We start from the raw sequence: 14,253 nt of genomic DNA on the forward strand, positions 1-14,253 counted from the left end.
AGCGTCACGGATTATTCTTTTAGACTTCCTGCAGACCGTTTGATATTTTTCCCAGTTCTCTAAGCTTTTACATTTAAACCAATTTTTATAACATAACTTCTTATATTTTATCTTTTCTTGCACATTATTATTCCACCACCAACTTTTTTTTATTTATAAAAACTTTTTCTTTTGATTCTCCAAGCACATCTTTTGCTACTTGTTTAATAGTGTTTGTTGCTTTATCCCACATAACATTTGCTTCTTCATGAATACCCCAAAATTTGAAATTTTGAATTTTACTCATAAAAATAATTTTATTTGTGTCATTTAAGTTTCTCCATCTAACTCTACGATGATGAGTCATAGTATATCTTTTCTCTCATAATTTGATGTAAGTTTTGGTAATTAAAAAAATGAAATCATTTAGTCAAATTTTATTCAAATAAATAATATAATATTGATATTTAGTGTATTATAAGAAAAGGTAAAATATCAACCTAACACTTTAAGAAAAACCTTTATGTATTGGATCTCGAATTGTCTTTTGTGAACATACCTCGAGAGTTAAGAGACGAGTGAAGGAGAAAATAAAGTGAATCAAGAGTTACTGTAGAGAAAACTAGGAAAGTCCTAATAGTTTGCCTCCATTTGTTTGTTATTTTGTCTCTTATTTATAAGAATGTATTTGTTATAATTACAGAAAAGAGAGAACAATTTTGTAAATCGTTCTTAATATGATTAATGCTCTAATAATGTATACAAATTCCATTCCATATGTGTTATAATTTGAATTTTGATATGATGGTAATTGGTTGGTCGATTCGCTAGAATGCGGACGAGTAAGGCAATCGACTGGGTGGCGATCATGCATTGTGTTCGGTCGACCGAGGCGTTTGGTCGAATGATGATCTCATCTGCTGCAACAAGAGCAGTTCGGTCATCCAATCACGATCGGGGGGTTTCTTCCCACGCTTCTGTCGGTCGGTGGGTTGACTGGTGAGTCGATTTATTTTTGTTGAGTGAACCATGACTCAGTAGTCCCTTTGACTCAAGTCTTACAAAGTCTATGTCTCGTCTGCCTGGTCAATTAGTCACATCAGCAGGATACCCCTATTTGCAAGATCTTAGGTTGATCTTGTCGCTGCCTGTGTGAGGTATCCGATGAGATTTGCAGCTAGGATGAATTACTCCTCGCCCTTTCCGAATCTTATCACCATCCGACAAGGGACCATCTCCAAAGCTTTGGCCACTCCCAAGTATAGAGTTGCAACTTCATCTATTTGGCGGTGACTTTTCGGTAGACTATTTACCCTTAGAGGAAGGTTTTTATTTTTGATTGTTCATTCTCTTTGAGATTCGTGACAATAGTTCTAGTGCATACTATTAGTTCCCTAATTTTTTCTGGTCCTTGTGGTTCCCGTCATTATAGACGAGTCACATGATGCAATCATCCTTCCCCACTCCCCGCGCGCTTTTTGGCCGGCCTACGCTGGCAGAAGCTCTCAGCAAGATTAGCCTGTGTATTAGAGACTCACTTCTGAGTCGGTGTCATGTCGGGTGCTGGAGATGGTAGAGGTTTTGCACCAGACAATAGAAATCCATGTAGACTCATTTGCACTTGGGTGGATGGCTCGTTGTGAACCTTTTGAGGTCACCTTTCAATAGCAGTTGACTACCATCACTCTGCTGGAGGGAGAGGTCACGCCGCTGCTAGGTTCCCCGAATGACGTCTGAACTGAGATGGGTTCCATCTGCGGTTCGGTATTTCTGAGTCAATTATAATATGAGGTCGGCCATATCGAGCATATTAGGCTTAGTGGAGAGGGCTTCCTTTGTGTTCAGAGTTCTGAGGCTTTAAGTTCCTTTGGGCAGTTTTATGTACACAAGGGAAGGTAGTGGTGAAGAGAGTAGGCCGAGATGGATTTCCTGCAAAACTTTTGTCTGGTCCAACCAACCTCTTCGTCGTGACGGAGCTCTAAGTAGAGGGGCGTGCTTGCCTTTAAATGAAAATGTACTCTCTCCTTAGGTGTGTCATTTGTTACTCATAATATGAACCAACTATCCCTTTCGAGGGTTAGTTTCAGTCTAAAGAGTTGTAAAGTATGTATATCGTACCTCCCATAGGAAGATGTTTTGTAGCTTTTAATTGAAATGAATAAAAACCGCTTTTTATTCTTTTCATACTCCATTTCTGTCTCATCTTATTCTTTCTTCATCGTGGTTATGTTGTTATTTTACTGTTATCGATCGGTCGGCAATGCCTTTCATATAGCCTTGCTTCGGTTCGATGAAAGTTTGATAGATAAAGGTGAAGACTCGCTAGATTTTAAGTCGAACCGAGTTCCCCGAGTATCTTCGGAGCCTGAGGCATTAGACATGAATTAATTTATTTTTTATTCTATTGATGAAAAATTAAAATAAACAACTACACTTCCCTTTGGTTGCATAAGAAATAAATTCAGAAAACAAAGAATTTTTCTAGGAAAAAAACTTCTTAAAGTCGTCTACTCTCCAAGTCCGTGGAAGTTTTTTTTTTGTGTATGTTTTCAATCAATATGCCCCAAGCAAGACACGTTGACAGACAATATAAGGTCCGCTACATGTCCGATCTAACTTACCGATCACCTATCCATGAGCTTTTAGATCTTCCTTCTTTAGGACTAGATCTTCCAGAGTGAAGGCCTGCTCTCGGACATATTTGTTGAACTAGCGAGCATTTCACCTCTTAATCTTCATGTCAGAGTGCTGATTTGGCTCATGCTTCCTCGGCGAGGTCAAAGGCTAGCATCCCCCTCCCCTCGATGTTGGCATGCTGACACTTGATCTATTCGTCTCCAACAAACGAGGAGGTTTGATGACCTTTGGTTGTGATGATCATATTCAACCAGTAGCACAACTTCCATTACATGGGTTAACATGAATGAAGATTGTCTGGTCGCCGAAGAAGGCATCGTTTGGATCAGCCAAAACACCGATGATAGCAGGTCTGCCCAGTTTCCCTTGGTTACTTTGACTTTATTTCGAAACAGGTTTAGAATAAGCTTGTTAGTTGCCTTAGCATACCCATTCGTCCTAGGGTGATGAACTGAGACAAACTTCATATAAGTGCCCTATTTTGTATGGAATTCTTTTACCCGTCGATCCAAAAATTGGGTCCCATTGTCTGTGATAAGCTTGGGCGGCAGCCCATATCTGCAGATTAGGTCAAAACATATGAAATTCATGACTACCTCGGTGTAGATCTCAGCAAGGGCCTTTGCTTCAACCCATTTTGAAAAAAATAGTCAACCGCTACAAAGAGGTACTTTCTTTGGCCTCTTGATGAGGGAAAGGGGTCCGATAATGTCAAGGCCCCACCTTGCAAACGAGAAAGGGCTGACTATCAGTTCAGCCAAAGTTCTGATAGTTGATTGGATCCTCTATTGGACCGACCGAGAGTAGGGGTTAATGTTCAGCCGGTGCGGTCCAACCAAACACTTCTCGATGCTCCCGAAGTTCCTGTACCAGTTGTTTTTTAAATCCTGTGTCAAAACATTCACTCATTATAAAAAATTTAACGGGTTCTTCATCGAACACTTACACCTTGGGGACGACCTCACTGGTCTCGAGACCATCCTGCCTCTGGATCTGGATGTCGTGTGGTTCATAGCCGATGCTTGAAGCTACTCGTAAATAGTAATTTCTTGACTCCTCCAAGTTTCCCCGGACCGTAGATACTCTCCCGTTGCCTGGGAACTTTATGACTACAAACTAAGTAGAAGCTACAGCCCTGTAGCTGCTCAGAAGTGGCTGACCAAATATAATGTTGTAGGTCGATGGTGATTCTCTGTGCAGTTATACTACTTTCCTGATTTCCCAAAGTGATGACGAGAGTGATAAGGCCTAACACCTCCTTTCTTTCCCCTTAGATTATGAAAAATGGGTCGGTTGGTGTTGTTAAACGATCGTCCTTCCGATCATGTCGAACACTAATTTGAACAAGATATTCACCAAAATTCTTGTATCAACAAGAATACTAACCACCTGGTCATTGTTAATTAGTGCGGTGACGGATATCACCTTATTGTAGGGTTCCCTTTTGTTGGGAGATCTGTATCTGTAAAGACAATGGCTATGTGGTTACGTCTGTATAGGACGACAAATCATACCTTTTCCAAATATTGACTCTTTAGACCAAATGGTCGGGGACCTCTCCTGAAGATCGTGGGGATTATCCCTGCTTTAAAGACCTTGTTTGCTCTGACAAGCCCATTGGAGGGATCCCTTATTGGTGTTTTACCATGCCTTTATGTGTGTGTGAGCCGATCTCTACAAATTCTTTAAACTTTCCCAAGCGAATGAGTTCCTTGATTAGGTTCCAGAGGTGATGACACTCCTATGTGTCATGTCAATGATGACTATCAAACTGTTAATACCTTTCCAGATCTCGTGAGGTCGGTGATGCCTTTAGTGGTAGGGATGGTTTGAAGTAGTCCTTATTTTGTATGGTCTGGACTATTTCAGCCATCAACACATTAAAGGGAGTCAAATGTTGCATCTCCCTATAATCATGCAGTTGCTCATAATATTAAGTCAACCGTTGATTGGAGTGGTGTTTTCGGTCACGGTTGCCTCAATCATTTCTCCACTAATTTCGGGATTGAGAGTTTTTGTTTTGGTGCCCGATGGACTGATTGTCCTTTTCCCGTTGAGGAGCTTTGGAGATCTTCTATAAGTATGTGCTTGCTCGTCATCTCCAATACTTCTACGAAAGTAGTTAGTTTAAACAGATTTAGGTCATACTTGAATCATTTTCTTCGAACTCCTTGCTTCAAGGTTGTTCCGGCTATTTCTAGCTTCATATTTCTAACTTCCAACATCTCATTCTAGAAGTGGGTGATGTAGACTGTAGGCTCTCATTTTCTTTCTGCTTGAGGTTGAGCAGGGCGTCCGAGTTTTTTCTTGGACTCTACGCATTTAAGAAGTGTGAAACGAAGTCTTTTAAACTCGTATTAACTTGGAATGGTTTTGATCGGTTGGCTGTTGAACAACCAAAGGGTCGACCTTTGTAGGGTGGTTAAAAAGAGACGATACATTATTGGGTCATCAATCTAAAGCAGATCATCAGATGATTTGAACGATGCAACGTGGTGAATTGGGTCGGTTCTTCCTTTGTATGAATCCAAGCGAGGAATCCTCAACATGGATGAAGTTATCTTCTCTTTTATCTAACGAGTAAAGGACCTCCTACGAGCAATCAGACAGACACTCACATTGGTTCATCCCATCACCTATTCGCCTGCGCAGAGGCGGTTATTTCAGTGTGTTGGGGCTCTCCTTGTCTTTTTGTCGACCGGTTGCTGACTTGGTTGTGCAGGATAGGCAGGTTCCCTGCTGGCAGCCTTTGGGAACGAATCCTTTGGGGTTTCGCTTCCAGGCGAGGTGTCTGGTCGTTCCTCTGGGTGATTGCTGCCCGAAGGACCTCGAATCACTCCATCATGAGAGTCATCTAGGCTTGCAGCCTCTGGACTTGCGCGTGAGTGTCTGGTTGTGTAGTGTGTTTGTTGGGTTCCATGCGTGCTTTCTCTCTTTGAGAATATTCTTCTTCGTAGTTAGCTCCACTTGTTGTCTTGGGCATGTCTACGTCCATCGCACCACCTTTTAGGTTGTTAGATCCTGGATTGTCTTTTTGTGAACACATCTGAAGAATTAAGAGTTGAGTGAAAGTGAGAACAAAGTAAATCAAGAGCTAGTGTAGAGGGAACCAAGAGAGTCCAAATGGTCTGTGTTCCTTTGGTTATCATTTTGTCTTATTTATAAGAATGTATTTGGTATAATTACATAAATGAGGGAACAATTATGAAAATTATGTTTGATATGATTAATACTCAAATAAATCACAAAAATTTCATTCCATATCTGTTTCACATTTTGAATTTTGTTATTACGGTAATTGGTTGGTCGATTCTCTAGAATGCGGCTGCGTGAGGCGATCGACCGGGTTACGATTCTGCCTTATTTTTGGTTGACTGAGGCGTTTAATCGAATGACGATCTTGTCCTCCGCGGTAAGAATATGTCGGTCATCCAATCACGATCAGGGCTTTCCGCTTGCGCTTCTGTCGGTTAGTTGGTTGAGTGATGAATCAATTTGTTTTTGTCGGGTGAATCGTGAGTTGTCACTTTGGCTCAAGTCTTATGGGTCCCACGTCTCGTCTATCTGGTCAATTCGTCGTATCTATCTGGTAAATTCTTTGCGTCATCCGGATTACTCTTATTTGCGAGGTGTTAGACGAATTTTGTCGTTGTCTGTGTGAGGTATCCAATAAGATTTGCTGTTATGATGAATTACGCCTTGCCCTTGGAGGATCTTGTCGTAATTGGGCAAGACACCATCTCCAGGGCTTTGACCTGTCTCCGGTTTAGAAAAAATGTTTCACCTGCTTTGCGATGACTTGTTAGTCGATTGCTTACCTTTGAGGGACACTTTTTATTTTTAGTTGTTTGTTTCTTTTGATATTTGCACCGATAATTCTAGTGAATACATTATGAGATACTCTAAAGTCTCACCCAAACAAATTTAGTCAACAAAGACACATATAACTCAGCAAATTTGACCCAAGAATCTCTCCCATCTCCTCTCCTCTCCTCTCCTCTCCCTTCACTTCCTCCTTATCTGTCGATCTCCAACACCAGCACCCTTATCACCTTCTCTGCTTTCTCTCCCACGCTCCTCCAGGCCATGGAAACAGAGAGGCCATACAATTCACCAGCCACGCCGGAATCAACACCTACATCACCTCCTCCTCCTCCTTCCTTAAACTCCTCCCCATCCCATGAATTCTCCTTTACCATCTCTCTCCACCCTCCCACCTCTCTCTCATCCAACTCTACCCCTCCTTTCAAGCTCACCAAACCCACCACTCCTATCCCGCAACTCGACCTCTCCCCCGCCGACGATATCTTCTTTCACGGCCACCTCCTTCCCCTCCAACTCCTCTCCCACCGCCCCTCCAACGCCTCCATCGAAACAGAGCACAGACTAAGCAAAACACCAGAGAACAAACCACAGAGCGCAAAAAGTCTCTTTGAAGGCGGCGCCTTCCCTTCCTCCAACGAAGAAGAACCAAAAGAACGCAGAAAGACAAAACCTTTCTCCCCCTTCTTCGCCCTCCGAAAATGGCTAAGAGGAAACGAGGACAGAGAAGCAGAAAAACAGAGAAAAAAGAAGAAGATGAAGTTGTTCGGCAGATTATGGAAGAAATATACGAGCTTGATGGAACCGCTTCTCTTCTTCAAGGTGATTAAGGAGAAGCGAGAATTGCGACGGAGTTCGTACTCCTTCTCGGGCAACTGCAATCCGCGGGACGGCGGTTGGCGGCGGCGTTGGAGAGGGGATTTCTCTGCTCCGGCGTCGATGCGCACATCACCGGCGAACAGCGGGCTTCTTGTAGCGCCGACGAGTACGCTTTCTTCTTCCGATGAGAGCACTATGGAGGAGTTGCAGAATGCCATTCAAGCTGCTATCGCGCACTGTAAGAGCTCTGCGGCTGTGAAGGAGGATAAGTGTATGCATTAACTTTTAAGTGCATTAAACCATGCGTTAAGCACTTTAAACATTAATCAATGTTTAAGAAAGATTAAGTTTTTTCAATAATTAATTGTATATTAATCGCTTAATATTTTTTTCTTTTTTAAATGGCATAGAGCTTTGAAGTGGGTGTTGTGAATTGTCTAATATAAATTTAATTTGATTATATATATATATATATATATAATATATTGCATATCTGTATATATATATATATATATATTAAAGTTAAAATAGTGATATTTGTTAGGTGCTATTAAAGATTTAGGTGATGTTATACATAAATGTAAGAAACCGAAGTTTAGGTGTTAGATATGCAAATACATAAGAATTGGGTGGCATGTATATAAATGAACCTAAAATTTAATACCTTCTTAAAATGAATGAATATAGGCACATATGTAAATCATGTATATGCACACATTTTGATGCCATCACCATCTATCTCAATTTAGCTTACAAATATTTACATGCATACCACTCAATTCTTATGTATGTATATATAATACCTAAATTTCAATTTTTACATATATTTACCACTTTACATATGCATGAAAAAGAAGTATTTCGGTTTTTAAAAGTTAAGCTAGTTGTATTTCTTACGAGTTATGAAAGATTTAATTGGTATAAATGTTAAAAGTATAGTTTAGAGGTTAGATATGTAAAAGCGTAAAAATTGGGTGGTATGTATGTAAATGGCCCTTTAATTTAAAGTTTTCTATATTGCAATTTAACCTGAATCATCAATCTTTTGCCTTCATTAAAATTTAAATGTGATTTAATTTTGGTAAAAGTTGTATGCATGTTGGGTCAATTTATCAGACTTAGTAAGGAATTAATGAATTGGGATAGTTATTTAGGGTTGACGGCCGTGAGAAGGATAGCACGTGAAATCACTTCAGATGGAAATTCATTGCAGTTGGAATATTTATTTGAATGGGCTAGATACCCCTATAAAATAAGTGAAGCCCATTTTCTCGCTTGGGCTAGGAGCTCCTTATATCTGGTTAAAGCCACATTCTTGGGCTGGGCTATTAAAATCTTGTGTTGGGCTATAGCCTGGGGAAAAATATTTGTTTGTTTAATTGTTTTTAAAAAGAGGTTTGAAGTAATTTCGAGAAAATATTAAGAGCTCCATTATCAAGAAATTAGTATTAGTTGGTGGGTTAGAATTAGATTATTAATTGATTTTTCAATAATTTAGATTAGTGAAAATAACACATGTGCATGAATAATTAAAGTGATATATATATATATCACATAATTCATAAAAAAATTATCAACTTTGGGCTAATAGGTCTTATAATTTTAAACTCATTTCAACATAAATCAGAGCTTCAGGAGTTTAGACTCGATGATTTGTCCACCTTTAATGGCCTATTCAATTGAAAATTAAGAAAACTTAAAAAAATCAAATCATAATATTCCGATGGAAATTTTAATCAGAATAACTAATAAAATTATAATTTAATTTTTAGACATAAGTAATATATGAATAATTATATAAAATTTATATAACATTCATATTGAAATAAATTAAGAATTATTGATGGCCTATATATATGATCACAATTTTAGTCTGGATATTATGATCCCTTTTTCTTAGTATCATGCAATTTAAAATTTTGGGTCATTAAGTTCTAATTTCTTCCGAAAGTACGTGACATAAAGCTTTGTATTGCTTGTAACAAATTGCAAAAATAAATTAATGAAAGAAATGCAAAAATAAATTAATGAAAGAAATGAACGGGCCCACTATTTTTTAGCTGCCATTGGTTTCTTCCCTGGGTGCCGATAAATATTAGCTGCAGAAGAAAACCACGCAGGTCAATTCTGAGTCAGCTCATTATGCCCGAAATGACAAGACGACCAAACGTTTCGTTTATAAATCTGACGATTAAAAACCCGCCACTTGTCGGTCGTTTGTCCGTGCTAACTCAGCGCCAACCGCTGATTACGACCCTACCTCCGTGGAATCGTTGACAGGAAAATAACCTTTCAACCGCCCAATCATGAACTCCGAATAATAAAATTTGAGATCGAAGAACAGTTTATAATTATTATTATTATTTATTTATTTATTTATCCCCAAGAATCCAACTCTAAAAGCTTAATCAATATTCAAATTTTATATAAAATTATATAAACATTTAGATATGAATCTAAATTAGAGAGAAAAATCTTCAACCAGGAGTAAATGAGGAGAGTGAACTCACAAAAGCTTATAAAATCACGAGCTTTATAGCTCATCCTAGCTCATTAAACCTACCAAGCATCCATCTCAATGTATTTTTTCATGCTCAGATTAATAACATAACATACATAGTGCATGATATTTTTTAATTAAATTCGTTCAAATTCCTAACAACAACAACAACAACAACAAAGCCTTAATCCCACTACTTGGGGTCGGCTACATGAATCCTTTCTCCATTGCGTCCGATTTAGTGTCATATTTTCATTTAATTCTAGTAAATTAAAATCATTTTTAATACAATAAGCCCAACTCTTCGCCTTTCTTAACACAAGTCGAATCTAAAACATCTACTCTCCTGATTGAATCATCAGATGATCGACATTTAATGTGACCAAAACATCTAAATTCATTCAAATTCCTAAAAAAATAATAAAAAAAAATTGTAATTGTTTTCATGCAAGCATTTCGTAAAATTCCACGGATGTTTACAAAAGCAGGAACTCTATGAAAAAAGTAGTTTTTCTAAGTCTTCTGAAAAAAAAAATGAATTATTTCAACTAAATTGTTATAAATCTTACTTTATTAGATGCCGTAAGCTGCCATTATTGAAGTCACCAACCATTTAAGCAGCACATCAGCTGAATAACTGTTGAGCCTTGGAAATATTATTCAGCCTGATGATATTGATTCTGCAAAATTACTACTAAGAATACAATAGATCTGTTAAGACTACGGTCCATATTGCATTATTCCCAGGTTGATGAGAAAATATATGGACAAAAAATTTAAATAAAATCATCTGATGAGTTTGAGACAGAACTCTTTGTAAATACAGGTTGAGGGAACGTTGGGGTTTTAGGGAATTTAGAGAATCCTTTGATAATAGGTACACCCAACGGTCGAGGAGTATTTCTGCGTTGTTTTACATTGAATTCTGACTCTTCTGCGTTAGGTGGAATCTCATTATTAGCTTCAATGGCTGCTGACCTCACTGTTGATTCCACCGGCACAAGTTTACCATCCACTTGGTTGGTAAATACGAAGGTAACCTGTAGTATAGAAATAAGTCAGGATGCAAAAAGTATTAATATCTAAATGGAAAAGAAGAAAAGCGTATTTACATAAATACCACTCAATTCCTATGTATTTACATATATAACACCTAAACCTTTTCATCCATGGGTAAGATGGCATATATGTAAAAAATTGAAGTTTAGGATAGATAAGAATTGAGTCGTATGTGTGTAAATCTTCTAAAAAACTATAAAGAGGCACTCGAGCCAACTGCTGTTATATTCAAATTTATTTGTTTATTTCTTACAGAATTACAACCGATCTTAAATTAAAGCATTTAGAATTCATTATTGCCTAGCGTACTAACAAGTGAAAAATATTTTGTATTTGTAATTGTTATGCAGAAGCTGCAAAGTTTAAGATGAGAAACCAAAAAACACACGGGAACACAAAAATTTAACTTGGTTTAGCAATTCGCTTAGATCCGTAGTGTTATAATAAAGTTGAAGAAAGATGCACTGAAAAACAGTTCTCAGGATCATCAAACAAACAAAAGATTCTACAAGCTTAAAGAGTTGCCTGTGAGATGCTTGAAATTTAATGATGACATAGGTTATAATATAGAAAGCAGTTCATCTTAATATTAACAATCAACGATCATTGAAAATTTTGTAGTCTAAAACCGAAGTAATCTTGTTGATGCAAAGATAAGTATAAATACCCATTACAGAATCTACTAGTAAGAAAACAAATAAAAACATAATAAAAAAAACAAAGTAATAAAAATAAATCAGAGCAATTAATATAGAATCTTGCATATTAATACTCTAATATTTAAATACTCCCCCTCAAGTTGAAGCATAGATATCAGTCATGTTCAAGTTGGATTTAAAATCAGCAAACAATGGCCGATGAAGATTCTTTATGAAAATATCTGCCAACTAATCACTAGATGACACAAACGGAACACAAATTTCCTTGGACTCAAGTTTTTCCTTAATGAAGTGTCGGTCAATTTCAACATGTTTGATGTGATTATGCTGGAATAAGTTGTAAGCAATGTTAATGACAGCCTTGTTATCACAAAATAACTGCAGGGAAGAGGAGACTGTCATGCGAAGTTGGTGGAGCATGATGAGTAACCAGAGAGCTTCACAAATTTCTAGAAATAGACTGAAATTCAGCTTCAACGCTGCTCCACGCAACTACAAACTACTTTTTACTTTTCTATGCGATCAGGTTTCTCCACACAAATGAGCAGTATCCTGAGATATATTGTCGATCATAGACAGACACAACCCAAATGTGTCTGTGTAAATTGCAATAGAATGAGAGGTATGGAGGAAAACAAAAAAATCTGAGTCTGATGTGCATTTTAAATAGTGGAGAATATGAAGGAGAGCTTGGAGGTGGTGCTCATAGGGATCATGCATTAATTGTCTGACCATTCCAACTGCGTGGCATATGTTGGGACGAGTATGGGCAAGGTACATGAGTTTCCCCACAAGACGTTGGTAGTGAGTCTTGTTTACAGAAACAATATTGAGAACATTAAAAAGTTTTTCATTGGGATCCATCATGACAACCACTGGTTTGCATAGGAGAAGATTGTTCTCTGTCAAAACATCAATCATATATTTCCGCTGAGACAGACAAATACCATGAAATGACCAAGTAACTTCCAAACCTAAGAAGTACCGAAGAGATCCCAAATTCTTCATTTCATAAGAGTGGCAAGGACGCCTTACAGAGTCTCCAATGTTGACAAATCATTATTTTAGAGAACAATATCGTCAACATAGACAATAAAAATGGCTACCTGGCCGCTGGAGGAATATCGGAAGAAAATACCGCAGTCCGATTGAGTCCGAGTGAATCCATGACCTACCACTCCTTTGTGAATTTCTCGAACCATGCCCGTGATGATTCTTTCAATCCATAGAGAGATTTTTGCAGTCTACATACTTGGCCTTAGAATACAGTGTAGTCAAAGCCTAGAATAAGATTCATATATGCCTCTACTATAAGCTTGTCATTCAGGAGCGCATTCTTGACATCAAGCTAGAATAAGGGTCAATCCAAAATCACAATAAGGGATAAGGGGACCCGAATGGTGTTTCATTTAGCAACTGGAGCAAATGTCTTCTCATAATTAACTCAATGGGTCTGTGAGTACCCTTTTGTGACCAAATGTGTCTTATTGAGTTCAAAGGATTCATTACATTTAAACATAATGCTAAAAAAATACATCGGCATCCCACTATTTTCTTGCCCCTAAGAAGATCAACAATGTCCCAAGTATAGTTCCGCTTAAGGGCATTCATCTCGTCCATAAAAACAACTTTCCAGGTTGCGTCTACTAAGGAAACCTCAACAGTAGATAGAAGATGATGATTGGTCAAGACCGTAACAAATGCTCTATAGGTTGGTGATAATTTATGAAAAGAAACATAGTTTGCCACGGGATAAAGAGAGCATGTTTGATTGCGTACCTTACTAGAGAAACGGACTTCCTCATTTGGAGTAGAAATAGTGTTTGGGATGTCTTTTGGAAAGGATTCAGGGTCCAAAAAGGGGTTAGCGAGCTTCAGAGTAGAAGCAGCACAAGAACGAGTGTGTCAAGTATAGACAAGGAGAAGTGAAGGGTGTGCTGGTGGAACCAAAGAAACAAAGGGCGGGCTCCTTGGCGATAGAAGTGGGTGGAAGCAAAGGAACAGAGAGTTCCTTGATGATAGGTGACGTGGGGGGGACATCCATAAGAGGAGAGCAAGGAATAATGTCCAAGAACTCTAACTCCCACTCACTGGAGGCTGAGGTAGGAAATTAGGGAACATTTTCAAAAAACAAAAAAACATCAACACTCACATAGACCTTATTTGTGTTAGGGTCAAGACACTAATACCCCTTTTGAGTGGCAGAGTATCCCATGAGAACACATTTTATGGATCTGGGATCAAGTTTACTCTGAATTGGGGCTGTGTTCTGAACAAAGGTTGTGCACCCAAAAATTTTGGGATCTAAAGTGGAGAAGGCCCAATTGTTAGAGAAGCACGATCTCAAGACAACTAAAGAGGTACGGAAGTTGTGAATTTTTTATGTCATCGTTGCCTTCCCAACGAGCTTTAATCGAACAGTAAAACGAGGGATCATGGAACAAATGTCCTAAACGAAGAAGGCGCAGATGCATTCTAAGCGGTTCGACGCCATTGTCGTAGACATAGCCAAATCCGAAGCAGATGATACAAATAGTGTCGTTCGTAGCAGGAGAAAACTAGACGAAACCTAAATGCGCTCGAGTCGATCGAGTTCGTTCGTTGCAGGAAGAAGATGACGTTGTCGACACTATTTTTGGTGTGGGGTTTGCCCGTAAGAAGCTGTCGGTCATCGGAATTGAAATCCCGTTGCCCGCTTCAGAAGAACGTTTTTTTTTTAAAAAATTTTATTTTTGAAAAAGATGAAGTCAAACTGACCCCATAATTTTCATAGTTTAG

General features: G+C 38.4%; 2 protein-coding genes across 2 annotated transcripts in view; one reads left to right on the forward strand and one right to left on the reverse strand.

Annotated features, from left to right (window-relative positions):
• The first annotated feature begins 6,543 nt into the window (after positions 1 to 6,543).
• Positions 6,544 to 7,675, forward strand: LOC110021476 (BRI1 kinase inhibitor 1). The gene has a single exon (XM_020719982.1). The coding sequence runs from the start codon at positions 6,703 to 6,705 to the stop codon at positions 7,537 to 7,539; it is 837 nt and encodes a 278-aa protein (XP_020575641.1). The 5' UTR covers positions 6,544 to 6,702; the 3' UTR covers positions 7,540 to 7,675.
• A 2,554-nt stretch (positions 7,676 to 10,229) lies between these two features.
• Positions 10,230 to 14,253, reverse strand: part of LOC110021426 (DNA repair and recombination protein RAD54) — a 78,191-nt gene continuing 74,167 nt past the window's right edge. The window contains exon 21 of the mRNA XM_020719910.1: positions 10,230 to 10,797. Within this exon, the coding sequence (XP_020575569.1) occupies positions 10,534 to 10,797 (264 nt within the window). The 3' untranslated portion in view covers positions 10,230 to 10,533. The remainder of the gene's footprint in view (positions 10,798 to 14,253) is intronic.

The sequence above is a fragment of the Phalaenopsis equestris genome, unplaced genomic scaffold (assembly GCF_001263595.1).
Source record: "Phalaenopsis equestris unplaced genomic scaffold, ASM126359v1 Scaffold000134, whole genome shotgun sequence".
Classification (NCBI taxonomy): domain Eukaryota; kingdom Viridiplantae; phylum Streptophyta; class Magnoliopsida; order Asparagales; family Orchidaceae; genus Phalaenopsis; species Phalaenopsis equestris.

What these genes read in the sequence shown, in the direction of transcription:
- LOC110021476 (XM_020719982.1), top strand. Translation starts at nt 6,703, where the DNA reads ATGGAAACAGAGAGGCCATACAATTCACCAGCCACGCCGGAATCAACA.